The sequence below is a fragment of the Arvicola amphibius genome, chromosome X (genome assembly GCF_903992535.2).
Source record: "Arvicola amphibius chromosome X, mArvAmp1.2, whole genome shotgun sequence".
Taxonomy (NCBI): domain Eukaryota; kingdom Metazoa; phylum Chordata; class Mammalia; order Rodentia; family Cricetidae; genus Arvicola; species Arvicola amphibius.
The window spans coordinates 65,618,002-65,645,700 of NC_052065.1; the positions used below are offsets into that span (position 1 = coordinate 65,618,002).

At 39.1% G+C, this 27,699-nt stretch overlaps 2 protein-coding genes across 2 annotated transcripts in view; both read right to left on the reverse strand.

Annotated features, from left to right (window-relative positions):
• Positions 1 to 21,140, reverse strand: part of LOC119804314 (fibronectin type III domain containing protein 3C1-like) — a 35,955-nt gene extending 14,815 nt beyond the window's left edge. Inside the window, 9 exon segments of the mRNA XM_038315769.2 lie at positions 218 to 392; positions 479 to 600; positions 1,495 to 1,548; positions 2,076 to 2,214; positions 2,643 to 2,702; positions 15,928 to 16,070; positions 16,383 to 16,438; positions 18,603 to 18,808; positions 21,031 to 21,140. Of these exon segments, the coding sequence (XP_038171697.2) occupies positions 218 to 392; positions 479 to 600; positions 1,495 to 1,548; positions 2,076 to 2,214; positions 2,643 to 2,702; positions 15,928 to 16,070; positions 16,383 to 16,438; positions 18,603 to 18,808; positions 21,031 to 21,140 (1,065 nt within the window).
• Positions 21,141 to 23,490: 2,350 nt separating this feature from the next.
• On the reverse strand, positions 23,491 to 24,246 carry LOC119804315 (transmembrane protein 69-like). The gene has a single exon (XM_038315770.1). It carries the CDS (start codon positions 24,244 to 24,246, stop codon positions 23,491 to 23,493), a length of 756 nt encoding a protein of 251 aa, XP_038171698.1.
• Positions 24,247 to 27,699: the final 3,453 nt, after the last annotated feature.

The window sequence follows — 27,699 nt, forward strand, 5'->3', positions numbered from 1 at the left end:
GGTCTTTGAATAGAACGAGCAGAGTACAGAGATGCTGCTTTTGCGTTCAGCTAGTTGAGGATGAGCGACCTATGCAGACTTGCCCAACAGTTGCTCTGCATTGAGCCCATTCAGAACACAGGGACTCAAGGTTGTTCTGCCCTCCAAGTGAGAAGTGAGTATAAAAAGGTATTGAGAGATGAGGCTAAGGATCATAGCCCCCAAACAGGAAACTTACAGATTTTGGTTCCTCCATCTCGAGTACATAAGTCAGAGTGTCATTTGGGTTTGGGTTTGTTGGGGCACGCCATTCCAGCCACAAACTATAGACTCCTGCTTCTTTCAACTTAGGTGGCAGCGGTGCCGGAGGTGTGTTTCCTGATGTGTAGAAGACGGCTATTTCACTGAAATTACTAAAAGGATATGTTAAAGTGGAAACACCAGTTTCAGGATCTCATGGCACTGTAGACTTTTCAATAGTGAAAATAATTCAGTGTACCTGGAGCCGAAGTAATTTTTGGCAGCTAATCTGAATGCATACTTCGTAGAAGTGGTCAGTTTAAAGATCTTGTGCTGTTTCATGGGACCACTGTAGCAAATTTTGAACTCTTCACCTTTACCCTTGACAATGCACACAATATATTAGAATATTTCAAAATACTGCACTTAACAGCACATACTTGTCATAACCTTAATCATTCACAATCAGGTGAATGATTTTTAAAGGTATCTGTGCATGAGGTTTAAGCCTGATGGGGTCCCTGCACTGAGGGAGGAAAATGGACTGAAGCTCCCATCCTTTACCCGGAAGTTATCTCCTGTTGCAAAGTGCTTGCAAAGGAAAAAATCATTTTCTCCCATGTAGCCTCACTGGGTATCTAATCCACACTTCAGGCCAGGATCCATTCCCAGCAGTAGTTGACTAACGCAAAATGAACTCAATAGTATTTTTTTTTTTTTTTGGTTTTTCGAGACAGGGTTTCACTGTAGTTTTAGAGCCTGTCCTGGAACTAGCTCTTGTAGACCAGGCTGGCCTCGAACTCACAGAGATCTGCCTGCCTCTGCCTCCCAAGTGCTGGGATTAAAGGCGTGCGCCACCACCGCCCGGCTCTCAATAGTATTTTTAAAGATTTTTTAGTGACTCGTAATACTTTGTCTGGGCATTTAAAATTATCTAGAAGTCTTTTGCTTAGATATTATGGTTTTCGATCCTTATGAGATTTCTAGGTGTGCAAACATGGGTCTCTATGTCTTTATGTGTTTATGTGCTTTTTTCCCCCTTTTTTTCTGTTCATTTGTTTGTTTTGTCCTATTCAGGTTTCCTTGTTTTTACATATCTTATTATTTTCTTCTTTCTTGTTTTAGATGCCTATTTTCTAAGGAGAATAAGAAAGTCTTTGGATGTAAATGGGGGATGCGCAGGGGATCTGGAGTTGAGGGAGGGAAAATAGTAACCTGCATATATTATATGAAAAGGTATTTTAATAAAAATAAAATCAAAATAAATGTGCATACCTCATCCCATTCCAAAAGAAAGCTGCTTATTTTGGATCCATTGTCGTTGGAACCCTGAATAGATCAGAATAATAAAATTATGATCGGTTATTTTTACATAATAAATATTTAAGTGTGTTACATATTATATACATATGTGAATGCATTTATGGTGGTATAAATTACTGTAAAATTTTTGTGTATTCTTTCATGGCAATTCAGATTTAAGGTTAAAGCACATGTTTTACAGTCTACAAGACACACAGTGATTCTGTACTTTGTGTTTTCAGACTACACAAAAGGAAAGAAATTAAAACTGATACCTAAGAAAATGGAGAGATATATTTATTAGTAATTGTGATGACTAATACCAAAATTTAAGTGCTGGATAGGCGCAGTTCACTTTTAATTAATTGTCTAAATTCTATTTACATTTCTCAATTTGCTTGGCAGGACCTCTCAGAGCGAAGAGAAAGAGCATTGTGAAGAGAAGCATTAGAGAAGTAAGTTTGATGAAGCATGCATAATCCATCTTTAAAGTTCAGGATACCAGAGACTGTTTTAAAGTCACACTGAGATGCTTTTGTCAGTAAAATCCTTACTTTCCACTCCAGGGTCAGGCTGTTCTTGGTTCTGCTAATTAGTTTGGGTGCAAGTGGAGGGTCCGGTTCACAGCCACGTGTTGTGAAACTAACCACTTCAGACACATTTCTGTGCTGTGCATCTCTTATGGTTGTAACTCTGAAAGGGTAACAGCAATTGTCATAAGCTTTCAAGTACTGAGTTGCAGGATTATGCTTCTAGACACATGTTTTGTTGCTCTGTTGTTAGCCTATATTGTTTATACATGGTAATGGCTCACATTATGGCATTTTTATAGAAGACTATACCTCCTCCTTTCCCATTTTTTCTCTTTTGTTCCCTTCTCATTCCCAATAGTCCCCCACTTTCTACCTTCTTGGCCTTTCTTTTCAGGGTAACCTAATTAGTTAAACTAGGGTTGCTTACATGAGTATGGAAGAGGGGTTGTTTGAAGCTGGAAGGAAAGGGCATTTTGCTGGTAAATAACCACTCTGACTTCAGGAATTTTAAGTACTAAACTCTCATAGGTAAAGGAGTCTTGGCTGGCTTACAGGCTGGTTACAGGTTGTATAGGACAGACTTCTTACCTTAAAAAGTAGACTGTGCAGGGCTGAAGATGATGTAGGGCCACAGTACCCTCATTACCACTGTGAAGATAATCTTTGTTTACATGGGATCTCATATATATTTAACAACTAATAAACAGTCCTAGTCTCATAATACTTGAATAAATGATAAAGAACCACAGTTTTCCTTGAAGTTTGGATAACTTAAAATCACTTTATGTATGGGCAAAATATTTCTAGTAGGCTCCAGCTTGCATTGAGGAGCAGCAGTGCCTCATCAAGCATACCAAGTTGATGAAGGATATGATCTGGGAGGTGAGTGGTTATCACAAGCTGGAGGACACACCACAGAACAGCTCTAAATTTCTATGTCAGATGATCAAGTTTAGAGAGCGGGATGCCCAAGGCAAGAGGTGCTGAGCAAAACCTTAAAAACACCTAGTGTATTTCACAACACTAAAGAATTCCTAAAAAGACCCCTCTAAAGATTGAAGGGATTGATACTTTTAAGCAAAGCCTACTTAAAAGCCTTTAAGTGGCCGGGCAGTGGTGGCCCATGCCTTTAATCCCAGCACTCGGGAGGCAGAGGCAGACGGATCTCTGTGAGTTCGAGGCCAGCCTGGTCTACAAGAGCTAGTTCCAGGACAGGCTCTAAAAAAGCTTCAGAGAAACCCTGTCTCGAAAAACCGAAAAAAAAAGAAAAAAAAAGCCTTTAAGTGTGATCAGAAATGTAAGAAAACAGGCAACGTCATTCTCTTCCCATGCCTTTTCCTCCCAACATTGAAAGCTAAGTTCTTTTTCGTTTTTTGTTTTTGTTTTAAGTTTATTTCTTGTTTTTACTGAGCTAATTATTTTTCTCTGCTCCTCTCCCTTTCTCCCCCCACCCTTCCACCCTTTCTATGATCCCCATGATCCCAGATTACTGAGGAGATCTTGTCTTTTTCTACTTCCTGTATAGATCCATGTATATGTCGCTTAGGGTCCTCTTTGCTGTCTAGGTTCTTTGGGGTTGTGAATTGTAGGCTGTTTTTTGTTTCCTTTATGTCTAAAAGCCACTTATGAGTGAATACGTATTATATTGTCTCTCTGGGTTTGGGTTACCTCACTCAATACAATGGTTTTTAGCTCCATCTATTTGCCTACAAATTTCAATGTGTCATTATTTTTTTCTGCTATGTAGTACTCCATGTGTAAATGTACCATATTTTCTTTATCCATTCTTTGATTGAGGGACATTTAGATTGTTTCCAGGTTCTGGGTACTACAAGTAATGCTGCTGTGAACACAGTTGAACTCGTGTCCCTGGGGTGTGATTGAGCATCCTTTGGGTATATACCCAAAATTGGTATTGCTGGGTCTTGAGGCAAATTGTTTTCTGATTTTCTGAGAAATCGCCATGCGGATTTCCAAAGTGGCTGAACCAGTTTGCACTCCCACCAGCAATGGAGGAGTGTTTTCTTTACCCCATATCCTCTCCAGTATAAGCAGTTATTGGTGTTTTTGATCTTGGCCATTCTGATAGGTTTAAGATGGAATTGCAGAATTGTTTTGATTTGAATTTCTCTGATGACTAAGGATGTTGACCATTTCCTTAATTGTCTTTCAGCCATTTATATTTGTTTGTTGAGAGTTCTTTGTTTAGGTCTGTACCCCATTTTTAAAAATTGGTTCTTTTGTTCTGTTAATGACCAGTTTCTTGAATTCTTTGTATATTTTGGAGATCAGTCCTCTCTCTGATTTGGAGTTGGTAAAGATCTTTTCTTTTTTGTAGGCTGTCATTTTGACTTATTGAATGTGTCTTTTGCTTTACAGAAGCTTCTCAGTTCCAGGAGGTCTCATTTATTAATTGTTGCTCTCAGTGTTTGTACTACTGGGGTTATATTATTTAGGAAGTGGTCTCCTGTGCATTCAAGTATACTTCACACTTTCTTTTCTGTGAGGTTCAGTGTGGTTAGTTTTATTTTGAGGTCTTTGAACCATTTGAACTTGAGTTTTATGCATGGTGACAGAGATGAATCTCTTTTCATTCTTCTATATGTTGATATCTGCTTATGCCACCACCTTTTGTTGAATATGCTTTCTTTTTTCTAGTTTATATTTTTTGCTTTTTTTTTGTCAAAAATCAGATGTTTATAGGTGTGTGAATTTATATCTGGGTCTTCAATTCAATTCCATTTTCCTCCTGTCTGTTTTTATGCCAACACCAAGCTGTTTTCATTACTGTAACTCTGTATTAGAGCTTGAGGTCAGGGATTGTGATGCCTCCAGAAGTTCCTTTATTGTACAGAATTGTTCTGGCTATCCTTGGTTTTTTGCTTTCTCATATGAATTTAAGTATTGTTCTTTTGAATTCTGTGAAGAATTTTGCTGAGATTTTGATGGGAATCCTATTGAATCTATAGATTGCTTTTGGTAAGATTGACATTTTGTGGTATTATTTCTACCTACCCAAGAGCATGAGAGCTCTTTACATTTTCTGGTGTCTTCAATTTCCTTCTTCAAAGATTTCAAGTTATTGTCATGCATTTCTTCACTTGTTTGGTTAGAGTTACTCTGAGATATTTTATGTTATTTGTGGCTATTGTAAAGGGTGATGTTTCTCTGATTTCTTTCTCAGTCCATTTATTATCAGTTTAAAGGATTGCTACTGGTATTTTTGAATTCATCTTGCATCTGCTACATTACTGAAGGTGTTTATGAGTTGTATGAATTCCTTGGTAAAAGTTTTGGGGTCACTTATATAAACTATCATATCATCAACAAATAGTGAGTGTTTGACTTCTTTGTTTCTGATTTGTTTCCCCTTGATCTCCTTTTGTTGTCTTATTCTCTAGGTAGAACCTTAAGTACTATATTGAATAGATATGGAGAGAGTGGACAACCTTGTCTTGTTCTCAATTTCAGTGGTATTGCTTTGATTTCTGTCTGTTTAGTGGTGCGTGATTCCCTTCTATATGTTGTGAATATGTTTTATACTATTGGATAATAAAAAATCAGCTTTGGGCCTATTGTAGTGCAGTATAAAGCAAGGTGGGAATAGAAGAGAAAAATAGAAGGCAGAGTCAGAGAGATGCCACATAGGTGCTGAAGGAAGCAGAGTCCCTGGAACCTTACCAGTAAACCATGAGCCTCGTGTTAAATATAAAATAATTGAAATGGGTTAATTTAAGATATAAGAGCTAGCTGGGAATATACCTAAGTGATTGGGCAATCCATGTTAATTAATAGAGTTTCTGTGTTATTATTTTGGGTCTGGGTGGCTGGGAATGAATGAGCATCCTACACCTACAAAATGGTGCCCAATGTGGGGTGCTAATCCACAACCCTGAGAGTAAGAGTCTCATGTTTTCAAAATGTATGTAGGTAGCCCTGCCCCAAAACCTCCTATCCCCTTCAACCTCAGAGGAACTCTTTGAAACATAGTCTTCTATTACACAGAGAGGACCAAGAAGTGAGTGACCAGCCACCCGGTGGTACACCCCACTCTCTAGGCCCTCCCTACCTCTAGGCAAAACCCTGGGCCCCTCCCTTACCTGTCTTGGCTTCTCTAGCCAGCCAGCAGGAGAATTTCCTGTAGGTAGGCTGCTCCATTACCCCCACACCAGCCATCAAACCCTGCAATTTACAAATCCTGCCCTGCCCACAAGTCCTCCTATCCCTTTGAAACCTCAGTGGAACTCCGAAACACTGCCTGCTACTACACAGAGAGGTCCAAGAGGTGAGTGACCAGACATCCAGGAAGACACCCCACTCACTAGGCCTTCCATACCTGGACAAAACCCTGAACCCCACCTTTCTCAGCTTCTATAACCAGCCAGTAGGTGAGTTTCCTGCAGGTACACTGCTCAAAAACCCCTAAGACACAGACAGTGACAGTATAGAGCAGAGCAAGAATAGTTACCAAGACAAAGACTGGCACTTCAACGATTGGACCAAGATGCAAAGATACTGCTGGCATCAATTGAAGGAAGAGATGGGTAGGTGCCAATGCAAGAGTTCATCTAACAACCTAAAAAGCAGCATGGTAACACCAGAACCCAGTGGTCATACATCAGGAAGACTTGATTATCCTAACCCAGAAGAAGCAGAAGAATATGATTTTAAACATAACTTTATGAAGATGTTGGAGATTGTTAAAGAGGAAATAAAAAACTCTCTTCAAAAATGGTGGAAAAGACAAACAAAAAGTAGAAGAAATTAATAAATTTCTCAAAGAAACCCAAAAAACCAAGCAAAAACAATCAAACAAGTGAAGAAAACAGTTCAAGTATTGAAGTCTGAAATAGAGGCAATAAATAAACCAAGGGAATTCTGAATATGAAAAATCTGGGTAAATAAATGGAAACTATAGAGGCAAGTATAATGAACAGAATACAAGAGATAGAAGAGAGACTCTCAGGTGTTGAAAATACTATAGAAGAAATTGATTCAGTGGTCAAATAAAACATTAAGTCCAACAAATTCTTAACATAATACATCTAGGAAATCTGGGACACTATGAAAAGGTCAAACTTAAGAATAATGAGGATAGAAAAAGGAGAAGAACTCCAGTCAAAGGCACAGAAAATATATTCAACAAAGTCATATAAGAAAACTTTCCAAACCTAAGGAAGGATAGCCCTATGAAGGCACCAGAAGCTTACAGAACAGCAAATAGCCTGGATCAAAAAAAAATCCCCTCGCCATATAAAAATAAAAACACAAAACACATAAAATAAAGAAATAATATTAAGAGTTACATAAGAAAAAAGGTCAAAAACATATAAGGTAGACCTATCAGAATTATACCCAACTTCTCAATGGAAACCATGAACTCTAGAAAGTCCTGGGCAGATGTGCTGCAGACACTAAGAGACCACAGATGCAAGCCCAGACTACTATACCCAGCAAAACTTTCAATCATCATCGATGGAGAAAACAAGATATTCCATGAAAAAACCAGATTTAAACAATATCCTTCTACAAATCCAGCTCTACAGAAAGTACTAGAAGGAAAACCCCAGCCCATGGAAGCTAACTGAACCCACAAAAAGACAATAAACAGATAACCTCACACCAACAAAACTCTAGGAAAGGAAACACACGTAACATCACTGAAAAATCACAGCAATTAACAATCATTGGTCATTGAATTCTCAATATCAAAAGACTCAATTCACCTATAACAAGACAGAGGCTAAGAGAATGGACACAAAAGCAGGATCTAGTCTTCTGCTGTATACAAGAAACACACCTCAACCTCAAAGACAGACATTACCTCATAGTAAAGGGTGAGGGAAAAGATTTTCCAATCAAATGGACTAATAAACAAGTGGGTGTAGCTATCTAATATGTAACAAAATAGACTTCAAACTAAAATCAGTCAAATATGGAGAAGGACACTTTATATTCATAACAGGAACAATCCATCAAGATGAAGTCTCAATCCTAAACATCTATGTCCCAAATACAAGAGCACCCACTAACTTAAAACAAACATTAATAAAGCTTAAATGGCACATCAAACCCCACACACTAATAGTAGACTTCAATACCCTACTCTCCTGATGGACAGGTCAACCAGATAGAAACCTATTAGAGAATCAGAGAACTAACAGGTATCATGATTCAAATGGAATTAACAGACATCTACAGAACATTCCACCCAAGTGCTAAAGAATATACCTTCTCAGCACCTCATGTATCCTTCTCTAATATTGATCACATACTCGGTAACAAAGCAAATCTCAACAGATACAAAAAATCTGGAATAACCCCCTGTATCTATCAGATCACCATGGCTTAAAATTAGAATTCAACAGCAACACTAATTTCAGAAAACCCACAAACACATGTAAATTAAACAGTGCTCTATTGAACTACCCCTGGTTTAAGGAAGAAATAAAGAAAGAAATTAAAGACTGATGTGGGATTTCCCTCTGTACCATTGATTAATAAAGAAACTGCTTTGGGCCTATAGCAAGGCAGAAATTAGGTAGGAAGGGAAGGCTAATCTGAATGTTGGGAGAAAGGAGGTGGAATCAGGGAGAAGCCATGGAGCTGCCGGAGACAGAGCTAGGAACTTTATCCAGTAAGCCACAGCCACGTGACAATATACAGAATAATACAAATGGGTTATATTAATATAAGAGTTATTCAATAAGAAGCTAAAGCTAATGGGCCAAGCAGTGATTTAATTAATACAATTTCTGTGAGATTATTTTGGGTCTATTGTAGATGGGCAGCTGGGAACTAACAAGTGACACTTCTCCTACAAAAGACTTCCTAGAATTCAATGAAAATTAAGGTATAACATACCCAAAGCTATGGTACACTCTGAAAGAAGTGCTAAAAGAAAAGTTCATCACATTAAGTGCCTACATAAATAAAATGGAGAAAGCTCACACTAGTGACTTATCAGCACAACTGAAAGCTCTAGAACAGAAAGGCAGACTCACCCAAGGAGTAGAAGATAGAAAATAATCAAACTGAGGGCTGAAATCAACAAAATAGAGACAAAAGCAATACAAATAATCAATAAAACAAAGAGCTGTGGTTTTTTTTTTGGGAAAATCATCAAGATAAACATACCCTTATCTAAAATAACTAAAAGATAGAAAGAGAACATCCAAATTAACAAAATAAGAAATAAAAAGGGGGACATAACAACAGATACTGAGGAAATTCAGACAATTATTAGGTCATAGTATACAAACATGTACTCTACAAAATTGAAAAATTTAAAAGAAATGGATAATTTCATGGATAAGTACCATATACTAAAATTAAATGAAGACCAGGTGTACAATTTAGATAGACTTATAGCCTGCAAGGAAATAGAAGCTGTCATCAAAAGCCCCTCAACCAAAAAAAATCCCAGGGCCGAATGGTTTCAGTGTAGAATTCTAGCAGAACTTCAAAGAAGAGTTCATCCCTATCCTCCTCAAAGTGTCCCACATAATAGAAACAGAAAGAACATTGCCAAACTCATTTTTATGGGGCTATAGTTACCCTGATACCAATACCATACAAAGACTCAACCAAGACAGAAAATTACAGACCAATTTCACTCATAAACGTAGGTGCAAAAATACTCAATAAAATAATAACAAACCAAATGCAAGGACACATCAAAAAATCATCCACTATGATCAAGTCAGCTTCATTAGAGATGCAGGGGTGGTTCAACATAGAAAAATCTATCAATGTAATTAATCATATAAATAAACGAAAATTAAAAAACATGATCATCTCTTTAGATGCTGAAAAAGCACTTGACAAAATCCAACACTCTTTTATGATAAAGGTCTTGGAGAGATCAGTGATACAAGAAACATATCTAAACATAATAAAAGGAATATACAGTAAGCTGACAGCAAACATCAACTTAAATGGAGAGAAATTTCAAGCGATCCCAGTAAAATCTGGAACAAGATGAGGCTGCTCACTCTCTCCATATCTATTCAGTATAGTTCTTGAAGTTCTGGCTATAGCAATAAGAAAACAAAAGGAGATCAAGGGGCTACTATTTGGAAATGAAGAAGTAAAACTTTAATTATTTGCAGGTGATATGATTATGTGTGTGTGTGTGTGTGTGTGTGTGTGTGTGTGTATGTGTGTGTGACCCCATTACTCTACTAGGGGACTTCTACAGCTGAGAAATACCATCAGTAATGTGATAAGATACAAGATCAACTAAAAAAAATCAGTAGCCCTCCTGTATACAAATGATAAAAAAGCTGAGAAAGAAATCAGAGAATCATCACCCTTTACAATAGCCACAAATAACTTAAACTATATTAACCCTATATATATATATATATACATATATACACACATATATACATATATGTGTATATATGTATACCCACATATATGTATATATATGTATGTATATACATATAGGCAACACTAACCAAAGAAGTGAAAGAGCTTTTTTGAGAAAAACTAAGTCTTTGAAGAAAGAAACTGAAGAAGATACCAGAAAATGGAAAAGATCTCCCATTCTCTTGGATAGGTGGGATCAACATAATAAAAAATGGCAACCCTACAAAAAGCCGTCTATAGATTCAATGCAATCCCCATTAAAATCCCAACACAATTTTTCACAGACTTTGAAAGAATAACCAACTTCATATGGAAAAACAAAAAACCCAGAATAGCCAAAACAATCCCATACAATAATGTAACATGTGGAAGCATCACAATCTCTGACATCAAGCTCTATTACAGAACTACAGTAATGAAAACAGCTTGGTGTTGGCACAAAAACAGAGAGGTTGACAAATGGAATTGAATCGAAGACCTGGATGTTAATCCACACACCAATGAACACCTGATTTTTGACAAAGAAGTTAAAAATATACAATGGAAAAAAGAAAACATCTTCAACAAATGGTTCTGGCATAACAGGATGTCAACATGTAGAAGCATGAAAATAGATCCATATCTATCATCATGCACAAAACTTAAGTCCAAATGTATTAAAGACCTCATATAAATCTTATCACATTGAACCTATTAGAAGAGGAAGTGGGAAGTAGCCTTCAATGCATGGGCAAAGGAGACCACTTTCTAGATATAACCCCAAGAGGACAGACACTGAGAACAATAGTAAATAAATGGGACATCCTGAAACTGAAGCTTTTGTAAAGCAAAGAACACTGTCAATAAGACAAAAAGGAAGCCTACTGAATTGGAAAAGATCTTCTACAAACCCATATCAGACAGAGGACTGATCTCCAAAATATATAAAGAACTCAAGAAATTAGACATCAAAATTCCAAATAACCCAATTAAAAAATAGGGCACAGGACTAAACTGAGAATTCTCAACAGAAGAATCTCAAATGGCTGAAAGACCCTTAAGAAAATATTCAACATCCTTAGCCATCAGGGAAATGCAAATCAAAACAACTTTGAGATACCATTTTACACCAGTCGGAATAGCTAAGATCAAAAACACCAATGATAGCTTATGCTGGAGAGGATGTGAAATAAGGGTAACATTCCTCCATTGCTGGTAGGAATGCAAATTTGTACTTGTACAACCACTTTGGAAATCAATATGACTCTTTCTTAGAAAATTGAGAATCAACCTATCTCAGGACCCAGCAATAGCACTCTTGGGCATATATCCAAAAGATGCTCAATCATAGTACAAGGACACTTGTTCATCTATGTTCCAAGCAGCATTATTTGTAATAGCCAGGACCTAGAAACAACTTAGATGCCCCTCAATTGAAGAATTGATAAAAAAATGTAGCAATTTACACATTAGAGTACTACTCAGCAGTAAAAAAACTATGACATCTTCAAATTTGCATGCAAAGAGATAGAACTAGAAATAAAAATCATCCTGAGTGAGATAACCCAGACCTAGAAAGATGAACATGGTATGTAGTCACTTATAAGTGGATACTAGCTGTAAACAAAGTATATTGAGTTCAGGATCCTAGAGAAGGTCAATAACAAGGTGAATCCTAAGAAAAACAGACGGGATTCACCTGGAAAGGGAAACAGACAAGATAGCCTGACAAAATTGGGAGGATGAAGGTAGGAGAAGTAGGGAGAATGGAAATGGAAGATGAGGGTAGAAGGAGTCGGGGAGGAGAACTTGAGGGAATAGGATAGTTGAGATGGACAAAGGACAGAGATGAGAGCAAAGAAAAGGCTATTTGATTGAGGGAGCCATTATGGGGTTAACAAGAATCCTGGCACTAGTGAAATTCCCAGTAATTCACAAGGATGACCCCAGCTAAGACCCTAAGCAATAGAGGAGAGGATGCCTGAACTGGCCTTGCCCTGTAGTCAGACTGATGTATATCTTAAATATCACCATAGACCATTCATCCAGTAACTGATGGAAACAAAGGCAGAGACCAGCATCTGAGCACTGGACTGAGCTCCCAAAGTCCAGTTGAGAATGGGAGGAGTAAGAATATGAGCAACAAGGTCAAGACCATGATGGAGATACTTACTGAAACAGTTTAGCTGAGCTAATGGGTGCTCACCAACTCCAGCCAGACAGGGAAGGAAACAGCTTAGGTTCAAAGTAGTCCCTCTGAACGTGTGGGTTACAGTTTTATGGCTGGAACAGACTGTGGGGCCACTGGAAATGGCACTAGGATTTGTCCCTACTGGTTTTGCTCGCTTTTTTGGGAACCTGCTCTGTTTGGATGGATACCTTGCTCAGTCTAGTTATAGTAGGGAGGGCCTTAGACTTTCCCCAAAGCAATGTAACTTAACCTCTCTGAGGAGTGGATAGTGGGTGCGGTGGATGTGTTAGGTGTTATGTGGAGGGAAGGGGAGGAAGGGAGGGAATGGGAACTTGGAATGGTATGTAAAATGAAAAAGGATTGTTTGTTTTCTTTTAAAAATACATAAATAAATAAATAAAAAATTTAAAAACATACTTAGGCTTGGGAGAGAGAACAAAGAGTATAGACAGTTATAAAAAGAAGTAATATAAAAGAGTACAGACAGACATAAATTAAAGGAGTAAAAAGAACAAATATTAAAAAGCAATAGAGTAAAAAAGGTCACATAAAGATGGAAAATACACAGAGACTATATTATGTATACTATTGTGTTTTGTTTGAATTTTTTGACTGTGAATGAGCTAATATAGAAAGACATTTTATTGTACAGGCTGCTAAGCTAAGCTAACATATATATATATAATATATATATATATATATATAATGCATCTTGACTCCAAATTTGAGTTAAAGGATATGTTGCTTTGGAAAAGAGGTTCTGCTTTTGTTTCCACAGAGGTTGAGAACCTGTGTATTCCTTCCAGACTAATGTGGTTTGATGGAACAAGACCCATTAAAAGGTCTCCATGAATCCTCCCAAATACTTTGCCCAGCAAAAAGCAGGAAGCAGTTTGGGGATAACTAAGCCCAAATTCTGAAATATTGTTTATAACTGTTTATTTTCATTTAAACGGAGATATATTATTAAGATGAATACTTTACATTGATATGGACTCTGGATTATTGATACAAATTTAAGGTTAATTTTGTTATGTGTATATTTCTGCTCTTGTTTAAGGTATTGTGCTTATGCATCTCATTTAAAATGTAATATATAGTTAGGAAATACAGATTAAGAGATAGTCATTTATAATAACCAAACTTTTAGTCATATTAGTTAGATTTTTGTAGATGTACAGAGATATATTTCAGATAAATAGGTATTGTTCAAATCTTTCAAAGACTTACAGAATATGGTATTGAAAATGTTTTAAGAACTGAGACTCTTCTCTACAGTGAGACATATCTGCTTCTAGAAGCACCAGTTACTTTAGAGAGGTTGATGGGCATTGAAGAAACTCATTATGGAAATTGCTTTAATGTGACAAGGCTAACCATTTGGGCAAGAAACTGCTCTTGCCTGCTTGATGGTTTGCTATATAAATTGGACATTAAGGACCTGCTGAAAAATGACTGCTGAAGTTGCTTAAAGAAGGTGAGACAGTCCTTCAGGGTTCCTGCTTCATGAAAGAGTCTGCCAGATATTCTGCATGATACAGAAGAAAGTTACTGACAAACTGCCAATAGAGGCGGATCTGTCTTTGAAATTTCCTGCTTCATAGAAAAGTCTGCCAGATCTGTAGGCTGAAGATGATGTCCCAATTTTACAATGAAGTTTGGGTGGCTGTCAGGGCAGCGAGATGTCTCTGTCAATTCTAGGGTTTTGGAAGTTGCTTACAATGCACTTCCTGTTAACTTAGGTAACATTATATCCTTCTGTGGTCTTTGATGGAGTTGAAGAATAGATCGAATTATAATTTTCCTTAGTTATGATAAAAGATAAAGTATATATAAATATTGTAACTGTAATTCTTACTTGATACCTGTTTTGTTGTATGTAATTTTACTATGTTAAAGTTAAAATGTTCCTTTTTATTTAGACAGAAAAGGGGAGGTGATGTGGGATTCCCCTCTGTATGCTGTGAATATGTTTTATTATCATTGGTTAATAAATAATCTGCTTTGTGGCTTTTGCAGTGCAGAATAGATTAATGTGGGAATTCTAAGCCGAGCTAGAGGAGAAAAGAATTTGGAGTCAGAGAGATGCCATGGAGGTGCCGAAGGAGACAGAGGCCCCAGAACCTTATTGGTAAACCATGAGCCTTGTGGTAAAGTATAAAACAATGGAAACTTTGGGTTAATTTAACATGTAAGAGTTAGCTAGCAATATGCCTAAGTTATTGGCCAAACTGTGTTGTAATTAATATAGTTTCTGTGTTATTATTTTGGGTCTGGGTATCCAGGAACGAATGAGCAACCTCCACATATATTTGATGTTAGCTGTTGGCTTGCAGTATATTGCCTTTATTATGTTTAGGCATGTTCCTTGTGTCCTTGCTCTCTTGAAGACCTTTATCATGAAGGGGTGTTGTACTGAACTAGTGATGTGTGTAAAGTGCATGAGATGCCAGAAATAGATTTCCATGCAAGTTAATTTTGCATTTCCCTGTCTCTTACCCAACATAGAGGATTGTGGGTTGTGATTCTTAAATCTCATAATTTTACACGATAATTATCAAATTAATGAAACTTCACAGAAATTCCCATTTTTTACTTTGAGTATCTGGTCAAAAATAGTTTTAAAAAATCAAATTGTTTAATATGATTTCCAAAGTATTGTACACCATCTCTGGTTTACTTACTGCCTAAGCTGAAAAATGGATATGATTGTCCCTTTCTCTCTATCTGCATGTCTTTCCTTCCTTGTTTCTCTTTGTTTGCATCTTCATCCAGGATGACTGCTACTTAGAACATCTGGTTGTGCACATGTTATCTTCTAATGTATTCTCCATAGTCCTGGATCTATCTTCTGAGCCACACCCCTCAATTTATCTTGCTATTTTAACAGACTCCTTTTTTATAACCAGCTCCCAGAGCTTAATTAAGAGTGCAGGGCTTGAATTTTCACTGCCATGTAAATTATCTCACTCGTTTACCCAACGACAGTATCACGTGGAACTCCTTTTTTCTAAATTGTACCAAGTGAAAAATGAGGAGGAATTAGAGGTTCAATTTTTTATCCTCCTAATGTTCAAATTTTTCTACCAGGAAGCCTGTAGCTGAAAATGGATGATCTGATATTTAAATAACGTCTTCAATATAATGAGCTTTGTGGACTGATTTGGGAACCAAGTATTAGAAAAAAAACTAAACTAAAACTCACCCTGTCTAATGGAAGAATCTAGGAAAAAACAAAGAATTTAGCCTAGGGATAAGTTGGGACACAATGATTATATATTTATACAATATACTTGAATTGAATAACACAAAGTAATTAAAAAGACTTACTTATACATGCTTTTGTAGATTTCATTTTTACCATCGCTAGACAGTGCCAATTCAAATGTCACAGGAGAATTAGTATGATCACATTTTTCAGTACAGGTCAGATTCCATGAAACAGTAGCAGATCTTGTTTGGATATTAGAAACCTGAATTTATGAAAATGGAAGGAATATACTTAAAAATCATAATGTGTAATTTTGAATACAGTCTTTTCTTCAGTCTTAATTGATATTAGGTGTATCACATTAGGTCCTGAAATACTATGATTAAATAATTAGCTATTAATTTTATGTTTAATGGTGCTGCGTTGGTTATTATTGCTTGCTGAAGGAGATTATAGAAATTTTAACACAGTAAATGCTTCAAATGAATCTTCTTTTAAGGAAAACATCACAGTGATCATGCAGATTAAGGGTGAAAAGGTAAAAGAGCACGAATTCTTCAGTTAAGTTACTTACCACAGGCTTTTCAAGGTTGGAACAGCAGGGCCATGCTCTGTATTCTGTATTGTTTTCTAAAAGTAAGAAAAAACTCACATCAAACAATAATAATAATATATTGGTAAAAAAACAAAAGTTAGATCTATTATCACCCTTCAAATATATCAGTCCAGTGAAAAATGTAAAGAGCTAATGACAACTTACATTAAATACTAAATTAAGAATCTGACAAAAATATGTATTAAACTCTAGCAGTATTATAACATTGCTCAATTTAAGTAAAATCAGACAGACTAAGTAGGATTGAAATTTGCAATGCTTCATTAGAATACCACCAGAAAAACATTCAAGGACATGGAAATTTTAAAGAAGACACATTTTTTTTTACTATGTGTATTTGCGTGTGTGTATTCCTTGGCATTTTATCCAGGCCCTTTCACGTACTAAGCAAGCTCTCTATCACTCAGATGTATTCTTACATTTTCCATGATTTTTTTAAAAGGCAGCCAAATTATGATTTTGCACACACTAATTGGTCTTCAAAAGAAGAATGAGAGTTCTGTCATTTGCTACAACATATACAAACCCAAAAGACATTTAATAAATGATATAAGTCAAGCCCAGATAATAAATACATCATGATCTCAGTTATATGTAGAATTCTATAGAGTTGAAGGAAACATTACCAGGAGTCGGTGGAAGTTAGAGAATGGGTAGTTTCTGAAGAAAGGAAAGAAAATTTTGTATGGGAGATAGATTTTTGAGAGCTATGGCATGGCAGGGTGACTCTAGCTAATATAATGTCTATTTCATTATAATGTATATGCATTTCAGATGTTGCAACATAAAATTCTCCTACCCAAATTCTCTTGAAAGAGTCTATTCCCTTCATTCTGTCTTGGAGATTCCACCTTTAGAGCTTCTGCTGATTTGTTGTCCCAAACCATCTCCCATCCGGTAGCTCAAACTGTTCCTCTCTGAGGGTTGGCACAAGGTAATAAACTGGAGAATGCTTCTGTTGTCTAACTCCTCTGCACTGCCTTCCTAGCCACAAGAGCATACTTTCTGTCACTAGCATGAAAGCCCAAGCTGAGATTCCACATTTCACACCCCATTCATTTTTTTTTCCTTCTATAACATAAGTCTTATGCACTCATTTATCATCTTACTCCACTATCTATTTCCTCTATTAGGAGGGGGCTTGCTTCCTAAACTTGCATCGGTCCTATGTCTTTCTTGTCTATCAAATTATCTTCAATTTATCCTTCTGTGCTAGACGGAACCTGAGAGTGACTTTCTCACATCCCTCAATCCTGTTTCTGTCTCTAAAATCAGCCCCATTATATAGGACACAGGCCACCTGACATTTGCCCAACACCATCACCCGGAGCTCATTTCCCTCAGACTTCCTTCTTAATTTATCTCAATTCTGAAGCATCCAGTTTCCTCTGCCAGGCGGCAGGGACTTAAACCCATCACTTCTTACTTCTTTGTGAATATCCTAATGCCCACAAATTCCCAAACAACAACAGGCCTGTTCCTGCTCTTTGAAAGCCCAATGTCCCTATCACCTTGTACAAGACCTTTTGACAGTTCCTAATCTACTCACGTATATCCAACCTTATACTATTTACCTTTTAAAAAGTTTTTTAAATTTAGTTTTTGTTGTTGAGACATGTTTTCTCTGTGAAACAGTCCTGCCTGTCCTGGAACTTGCTCTGTGGACTAGGCTGGCCTCAAACTCACAGAGATCCAGCTGTCTCTGCCTCCTGAGTGCTGTAATGAAAGGCATTGGACACCACCGTCTGGACCTTCTACTATTTTCTCACAGACCCCAGGCATCAATTCTGTTTTCAGTCTTGAACTCAAAGTTGCCTTCTTCACCATTATCCTCTAGCCAAACCATGGAACTTTCTCCTTTCACTTTGACCATCCACGAGTCTAACTTCTCTCAGAGACTTACCTGGATTGTTCTCCATGGAGATTTGGTGATGGCTCCTAGCACTTGCTTCAACGGCAGTCTGTTCCTGTTCTGTCTTCTCTCCTCTCTCTTGCTCCCATTCTCCCTCTTTCTCCTCCCAAATATTCTCGTCTTCCGACAACATTCTACTGCATGACATAGTAGAACTGTTGTGGACTCGATACCAGTTCCTAAGAGTGAGAGAGTCCTTCTTGCAGTCTGAAGTCGCAGAGACTACTTCCTGCTGCAGGTCTCCAGCGTTGTGTGTCTCTCCCAGCCTTTTTATGCTGCATTCAAAGATGATCTCATGGTCATCTGGTTTTCACTCCAGACACACTCAGAGGTTCCATCACCCTGACACAGGCCCTCAGGAACTTCTGCCCTTGGGCTCCCCACCCCTCCTGACCTTTCTTTACCTTTACCTCTACAGTGCTCATAACCAGGTCTTAGTTCTTCAAGCCCAACCAGTATTTCTCTAAACAAACTGAAGTATATATTAACGTGGCCCCTTATGCCACAATGTTCTAGAAATTGCCATCCTGCTCATCCCTAGAGTCTATAAAGTTGCTTTCCCCTCAACATCTTTTTTCTCCTCTCACCCGTGTGCAACACGAATAGCTATCTTTCACTCTCCTGCACTTCCTCCCTTTGCTCCCAGTCTTGTTACATCACCCTTTTCTAACCTGTGCAGTTTCTCTCCAGCCCTGCCCTCCACTCAGTCCTAGCTACTCTGCTCTCAAATACAGATAACGTCTTTCTTGTGGCCCAATACTTCACAATTACTCTAGGACAACAGAGGGCGCATTAAGGTTTTTTCACCACTTCCCATTCCTAGACCTTTGGATTGGTTTATTGAAGGTAGTTTTCTCAGGGAAGGCCCTTATTATGCTAGCTATGATAACAATTTGAGATTATTATTTTAACTGGACCACGGGGTACCATGATGATCTTGACTGCTTCCCTCAGCTGGTGGTAGAGGCAGGTTCTCTCCTCTATCAGACTAATTTTCAGCAGGCAGAGTTCTTTGCACTCACTATGGTCCTAAACCTAGGTAGATACACCACAATTAACATCTACACTCATTCCAACTTGGAGAATGTAGTGTTTTCTCACTTCCAAGGGTACCTTGTTATTACCAGGAAACTCATCCTGTGTCTCCCTGAAGCAGCCTCATTGCTAAATGTTCCACTTTGGGAAAAGACTGCCTAATCCTCAGCCTGCTGGCTGGCCAAGATCTAGGATGTGCCCCACTGTCTTTCCCCTTTGATTCCTCTTCTCTCCTTTTCAAACTTATCATAGCATTGAAACAACTCAGATGGTGTGGGAGGTCCTTTTCTCTATGTGTTGCTTTTATTGGTTAATGAATAAAGAACTGCTTTGAGTCTATGGCAAGGGCAAACAGAACTAGACTGGAAAAACTAAGCTGAATGCTGGGATGAAGAAGGGTGGAGTCAGAGCGATGACATGGAATCTCCACTAGAGTTAGACGCTGAAAACTTTACCTGGTAAGCCACAGCCACATGGTGATATACAGATTAATAGAAATTGGTTAAATTAATATATGAGTTAGCCAATAAGAAGCTAGAGCTAATGGGACAAGCAGTCATTTAATTAATACAGTTTCTGTGGGATTATTTTGGTCCTGGGTGGCTGGGACGAACAAGTGCCTTCCTTCAACACTCAGATCCCTAAAGTCAACCTTTGAGAAGCTTACTAGTAACAATGTAGTATCTTTTCAACCGAAAAACCTTTCTACCTTCAAGAAAGTCACTGATACTTTCTAGGCCACTTTCCCCTCTGAAATGTCCTTAGTAAACATGTTCATCTCACCCTTTTATGAAAGAATACTTACAGGATCTCTGTAAACAGTGTAACATCTGTCATAGGGTCTCTTCATGAGATACTATTAGGTTCTCACCTTTCTCAACTCATCTATGTGTGGTTCAACTCATACATCCCAAAAGCCATGTCAATTACTTCCTGGTAGTAGTGGGAGTTGACACTTTCACAGATTTTGTAGAGGCTTTCCCTATTACTAACAAATTCCAGTGTGGCCTCTAGGCTACTAAGCAAAATCCTTCCTCACTTAGGGGTACAGGCCTTCCATTTAATTTGAAAATGGCTCTGAATTTGTTTTTCAAATAACTCAATGGATCAACTATGCCTTAAGAATTTCTATAGTCCTTGTCATTCCCAGTCCTTTGGGAAAGGAGCGAGCACATGCATGTGGGAGAGAGAGAGAGAGAGAGAGAGAGAGAGAGAGAGAGAGAGAGGGAGAGAATGGGATCTTCAAAACAATCTATCCCGCATCTCCAAATACATAAAGACTGGACTTTTTCCTGCCCTTAGCATTAATCAAGTTTCCTGAGGTTATCTATAACCCCCTCATTCCCAGTCCTCCTGAATTAATGTATAGGCACTCCCTTTTGCCCACACCTCTTTCTAATTTGAACCCATCAAAAGATCCTCCTTCTTCACTGAGTAAGTCTATTTTAGTTTCTTAAGACCCTCCTGTAGTCCTTTAATAATTCTCACACCCCCAATTCAATCTCTAACCCACTAGACAACTCTTTGCTTCTTGTGTCTTTAGATGTTGTTTTCATTCTTGTTTCAGTGAGCCCTCTAAAGCCCATATGTGAGAGTCCACATGGGTTCCTTCTAACCACCCCTATCTCATCCAAATGTTAAGATTGCTCCCATTGGTACCAGTTGTCCTCCATAAAGAAAGTCCCCTCTGACTCTAGGGACCTGAATACAGTAGTTACTAAATAATCTTCCACCTGCACAGGATCTACCTTGATGTGCCTCATCTGCATCCTAGAGGATATGGAGTGATGCATCCACTCCAGTCTACTCCCTAACCCTGTCGCTGACCTTTCTCATGTCCCTCCCTCTCAGACAGGATTCTGGGTTCTGACCTAAACCAGACTGTCTCACTGCTGGTTTCCTGAAATCCTTTAGTGATGCCATCCACTCATCTCGTTGGTTTTTTCACCACTTGCCTCCAGTAACCAAGACTTTCGTGAGACCTATCACTGCCTAGCTCTCTTCAGAATTGCGATTCCACCATGCCTGATAGGATGCTGATGAATCTGAGTAGAAGCATGAGGATGGCTGGAATGGAGATGAAGATTTCTGCAAACAGGTCACCAAAATTAGTTTCCAGAAATTTGCCTGTCCATAGCTGAGGAGTGTCTCTTCATTGGCAGTAATAAAAAGGCCTTTGCCTGACCTGCCAAGACTCCCTATGCACCTCCTGACCAATCATGCCCATTTCCTTGGATGTCGGCAACTTTGAATCTGATCATTGCAACCTTACACTAACCACTCTTGCTCCAACTCACTGCATTAACATACTTTTCCTTGTTTGATCTGAAGAACTTAGAACAACTGAACCTCCCACCACAAACCAGATCTGTTGACAGCCAAGGAAGATATTTGCTTTCTGATGTCTTCCTGTGTCTTACTTTCCCCAGCCTCTAGTTCTCTTCTATCCTTTTCTCCCCTGAAAACTTCTGCACTTCTTTTTAAATTCATACACATAATTTTTTTCTGAAATTCTTTTCCTAAAATATTTTCAACTTATCCTTGGATTTGTTGATCCTCCAGACTGTCCTGCCACCCATATGCTGTCTCTCACAGCCCTAGCCTTTGGACCTTCCATCTCCCTCTGCACACTCACTCTTAACACCAAATATGGGCACTCAGTGAAGCTCTTCCATATATACTGCTATGTGTTTTCCACTGCCTGGCATACACCACTGGAAACTTTAGGATTTGCAACTTCCAAGGACACATGTGTCTTCCTGTTAATTGTACTCTTAACTTCCTTATGCTTCCAACCTAAACCTTCCCTCCTGACACACAAACCTCAGTCCATATCTTGAACTCTGTCAGGACATAGTGAACTGTAAATTTCACTAGTTAATACTTCTTTTCAAATAAGTATTATAGTCTCAAAGATGCTGGATATCAGCTCCTGCCATTTTGAGACCATATCTGTTCCCTAGCTGCTGCTCCTGTGCAGGATATCAGTATCCTGGAGCCCACCCATAGGTCTGTATGTGCACTTCTGAAAGAACAGTTTACTTCTTTATTAGGAAGTGAGCTCTGGTATAGATGGACCATAAAAGATAAGGAATAGAGCCACTGCCTTTCTGCAGGTCCCCAACTCAGGGTGAGCATCTTCATTGTCCTGGATGTTTTTCTTTCTGTCTCTTTCATACTCATCATCCTGTGCTCCTCTGCCTCTCTTGCTTATGAACCTCTTCTGTAAGTTTTGGTTTACAGAACCACTTTAGTTCCTTTCAGGACAGTGAACCCTCAAGAATACCTAAAACTGTGTTTTTCTTTGAGACCCTTCTTTCTAGGACTAATGGCCCTTGCTAGCAAGAGGTACCATTAGAGACTTGGTTTCCCTTACTTCCCACTGAGACTAAATTGAGTGACAAGTCTCATGATCAACCTATCTTGAAAGCAGTCCCATTCTTCTGTGCTGAGGCTGTCAACTGATGAATGAAAGTACCCAGGTTCCTTTGCCCCTTAGCATCTGAGTCCACAGAACACAGGGTATTTGTGATGGTATATGATAAGACAATGTCCCTTCTTTTGGATTCAGTTGAAACTGACTAATCCTGTTGTAATTCACTATCAGGGAAGAACTACAGGAATTTCCTTCCTTTTGAAGTCAGTAAAGGACAATGTGAAATTTCCCCAATCACACTCTTATTTACCGTTTTCTTCCAGGACCTTATCCATGTAGTCTCATTTCTTGTCTTTCCCTCCTCTCCCTTTTGTTTACCTGGGAGGGCATTACACTATAAACTTGGGGCATTTCAAATTGTTCTCTCATTCTAGGCTGTAATTGATGGAGACTCCTATTCATCCTTTGATTTTTTTATTATTATAAATGCCCAGCTGATAGCTTAAGCTTGTTTTTTAGGTAGCTCTTATAAAGTAGCTGTTTCAATTAATCTATGTGCCTCAGGCTCATTTACCTCATGTACTAACATCCCATCCTGCTTCCTCTGACTCCACCCTTCTCCCCAGCATTCTCGGTCCCCAAAATCCTGCCTAGCCATCAGCCAATCAGCTCTTTATTAACAATGAGAGCAACATGTCTTCACAGTGTACAGAACAGAAGGATTATTCCACAGCAAAGTGGTTTTATTTTTCTACTTCACCAAGTCTTTTGGGCGCTTTTTCTGGATAAATACTTTTAAGTATTGAAGTGATTACAAATGAGAAAAAAGCCACTAACGTACTTACTATCCTTAACGCTTTGAACCAGTTGGGATAATGTGGCAAGAAGAAAAGTTCATTGTGTAATGCTATACCTAAACCTATTATTACGATGACAGTGGCTTCACCGAGTCTTTCAGAAAAGAGGACAGCTACCCATGAAAACAGAAGAGGACTCATACTACTAGCTAAGTTAATGTAGTCTGGTTTGGCTGGACTGCTTTCTGGCAGGGCAAAGCCCCATCTAATCCCTCCCAAGAAAGCTAGGAAACTGGCTCCATAAGCCACCTGAGTAAACGCTAATATGGGGATATAAGACTTTGTTATGACCATGGTGAGTGGTGGAGCAATAAAGGGGACTAACCCCACCAGACTTATGTACAATGCTGGCTTTGGGCTATCAGGTAGGTAAGTGATGTTGCTTGGTGTCCTGGAGGAAACAACTGCTTCCTTCTGCTGTCTTTCAAAGTTGCATGGTGATGCATGATAGCATTGTATGTTGTTCATACACACTTGAAATGATGTCGAAAGGCAAGTCCTTGGCGACAAAGGGGAAAGGTTCTCCTGAAATGATGTCTTGGGAGAAAGTACATCTATTCTGCTAGCTCCGAGTGTCACTGTAAAAGGGTACTTCAGAAGCTTTGAAGAGGCTCCAGAAAATTTCTGGATGAAGTGAAGCATACTGGTCTTTATTCAGTCTTGTTCCAGAAGATGCAGTTCTGATTAATATATTTTGCAGCTGAGTGGGATAGCTGAAGTTGAAGCAAAGCTGCTTTTAGAACTCTGTAACCAGTGTACCACGTTGTTTTCCAATTGGGAAGTATTTAAAGAAAGCGTTAGGCTGAAGCCTAGAGTTGTCAGGTGATGCGAATTAAGGCCAGAAAGCCCAATTTGCCACCATCACGCGGTGGAAGATCTGAACCTCATTCCTTGATCTTAACTGAGACTCCTAGCATGACACCCTTGTATGAGACATAAATATGTCCAGAATTACCCATCATTACCACTTGTCTCGCTTCTCTCAAGAACCCTTCTGAACACATTTTGGTAACAAAATACTCATTCTTCCCCTTGGAGCTCTGTGTACCAACACCATCATGGTTCATTGCCTTTTTTTCTGTTAGTATCATTTATGAGAACTCCCTCCAAATTATGCTTATCCTTACATTCCTGAAACCCAAGAATCCTTCTAATGGTGTGTCCATCCACCTAGTAGTCCTGAGGCCTGAGACCCTCCACTCTCAAATACCCACTGATCACCACTTCACAGTGTTGGACCTCCAGGATTCTTTCTTCATCATTGCCTGCCACCTCATGTTCTGTGACATTTCCCCTGACTTCTGACTCAAATTTCTTCCAATAATGTACATTGACGGAACCCCCCGCCCCGGGATGTTTAAAGCCCACTGCTTTGGATAAAATTTGCCAAACACCCTTTTCTTCTCACCAGCAACCTTTTTCAGGACACATAAGAGCCTCTTTTATACTTCCTCCTTTTATTACTTCATACAAGGCCTTTAGACAGGTTAACTGTTTAATTGTTCCCATACACCCAGTGGTCCTCAACACTTATTTCCTTCTTTCTCACCCTTCTGCCCCCACACTATCAAAAACTCACTTCACTCTCTTAATCTCAAGGGGGCTTTCTTCCCCCTGTGCTTTTCACCTTTGCCTCTTGCACAGCATCTGAATCAGTCCTTAGGTCTTCTAGTCAGCACCTGGAATTAGCCCCAAACCTGTAGGCTGTTTCTGTAAACACACTGATGCTCTGTGTCATTGCTGACGTATTACATCTCTAACTTCAGGCAACTGTCATTCCCCACAGGCTTCAAACTGTCTTTTATCGCTCTGCTTTTTCCTGTCCTTGCCTCTGTTTCCTCCGTTTGCCTCCAGTCTTGTCCCAAGGGCTTTCTATCCCCTACAAACTCAGTACAGTTCCGCCCTCAGGTATCCTTACCACCCTTGCTCCCAGTCACACAGACCGCATGCTTCTTATGACCCTCACGTACCTCACAATTAATCCATGACGGTAGATGAGACCCTTAAGGTTCTTTACCAACACAATATACCACTCCCAATTCTAAGACACTGGATAAGTTGATTGATGGTAGAACCCTCAAGTTTCCCCCTTGTTGGATTCCCGTTGTTGAGTGGTATCTTGAGAATCTCAACTGCTCCCATTCTCTGTGAGTGGAAGAGACAAGCTTCCTCCTTCCTAAGACCACTCCTCAGCAGGCAGAGCTTCCTGCAATCAATTGTCAGGGTCTTACCACAGCCTGGAACACTGCTGTCATCATCTATCATGACTCTCTATACACCTATAGCATCATTCATTCCATCTTCTAGATCTGCAGAGAATCACATTTCCTTACACCAAAACCATTAAAATTATCAATGAGAGGCTTCTTTTCTCCTCCTGGAAGTATCCATTTTTGCTCCAAAGGGATGCTATTACATACTGCAAAGGCCATCAGACCAGCAAAGGCTTTGGCACCTTTGGGAATTGAATGACCCATCCCTGGGTTGCCCTAGCAGTCTAGGGCTAGGATATTCTCAACTATCTCTTTCCTTTGTACACATCACTTCTCACCGCACCCCATCTCACAGGCAGAAAATTAACCAGAGCTTGATTTTCAGAATCCTTTCTGGAACCTCACGAGAAGCTTTGTATCCCTAGGTTGCATACTGGAAGAGAAGATGGACTGATGGGATCATCTCTGATCCCATTCTCAGTCTCTCATTGCTCTTTCTACTCTCCCTCCTTCTCAGTCAGTGGTCCTCACTTAAATACCTCAACCAGACTGTATTGCTATCCACCCATCCAGCGAAATCCAGTAACTCCTTTTGGTTTGCCTCATGTTGGTACTGTGTTCACATGTACCTGGTGACAGATCAAGCTTTCCTGTCCCATATCTGCTTGACTTTCTTCAACAGGGAAACTGCACTATTCCCAGTAGAAAAACCCTGAAATCGAGTATGTGCATGCATTGCTGGAGCTGAGGCTAAGTAAGATTTCTCAAATCAGGCCACTGTAATAAACTTTCAGAGGTTTCTGACCTGTCTGCAATCCTTTCAACATCTCTTCAGAATGCCATAGCAAAGGCCCTTTGCTTGGCCTGCCAAGTCACACTTGGAGACATCTAGTCCTCTCTGTACAACTGCACCCTCACTATGCTTTCTCCCTTTAACTTTATTAATCTCTACTCACTCTTTAAAGACATGGTCTCTCTATGTATTCCTGGTCTCTATGCATTCCTGGTTGTCCTTGAACTTACTATGTAGACCAAGCTGTCACTGAACTCATAGAGATCCACTGGCTCTGCCTTCTGAATTTTAGAATTAAAGTGGTGCTCTGCCAAGCCCAGTCTCACACACACCTCTTTCTCTTCACTCTGCTGAACTCCTTAGACAAACCAAACTATGAAACTTTTAAGTAATCAGAGACCCAAGCCTGATCCCTCAGCTTCCAAGGAAGAGCTCTCTGTCCTGACTTTCCTTCCTCATGTCCTACTTTCTCACCCCTATTTCTCTTCTGTCCATTTCCAACTCCTTCTCCAGCTGATATTTCATTCTTCCTCACAATTTCTCTGAAATCCTAATATTCTAAAATCTATTAACTTCAACTTAACATTGGAAGTGTCCCTGTCCATAATATCATTCCCCACTTTGTACCCCGTCACAGCCCTAGCCTTTGAACCTCCCCTCCCTCTCTGGCACATTCACTCTTAACACCAAATGTGAACACTCAGAAAGTTCTTCCAGATATCCTGCATGGACGTTTCCACTGCTTGACCTACACCACTGGAATCTTTTAGATTTGTAGCTCCTAGGCATTCATGTGTCTTCCTGTTAAAAGTACAAGGGTTTGCACTCTTACGTTTCTCTGCCTCATAATCTCACTCTTCCTTCCTGACAGACAAATCTCAATCCATACCTTGACCTCTGAGAGGACATAGTGGTATGTGAAGATGATCTTCCTCTTAGTAATCTTGGGGGTTCTGATGAATGTGGGTATGGGGACCTCCAACCTGTGAGTCAGCCCTCTCCAGTTAACACTTCAAATAAGTATTAGAGTCTCAAAGATGTAGTACATCAGCTCCTGGCTGTTCAAGACCAGATCTGATCCCCGGCGCT

Bases quoted from the DNA above. Each gene is read 5' to 3' on its own strand.
- LOC119804315 (XM_038315770.1), bottom strand. From the start codon at position 24,246: ATGCTTCACTTCATCCAGAAATTTTCTGGAGCCTCTTCAAAGCTTCTG.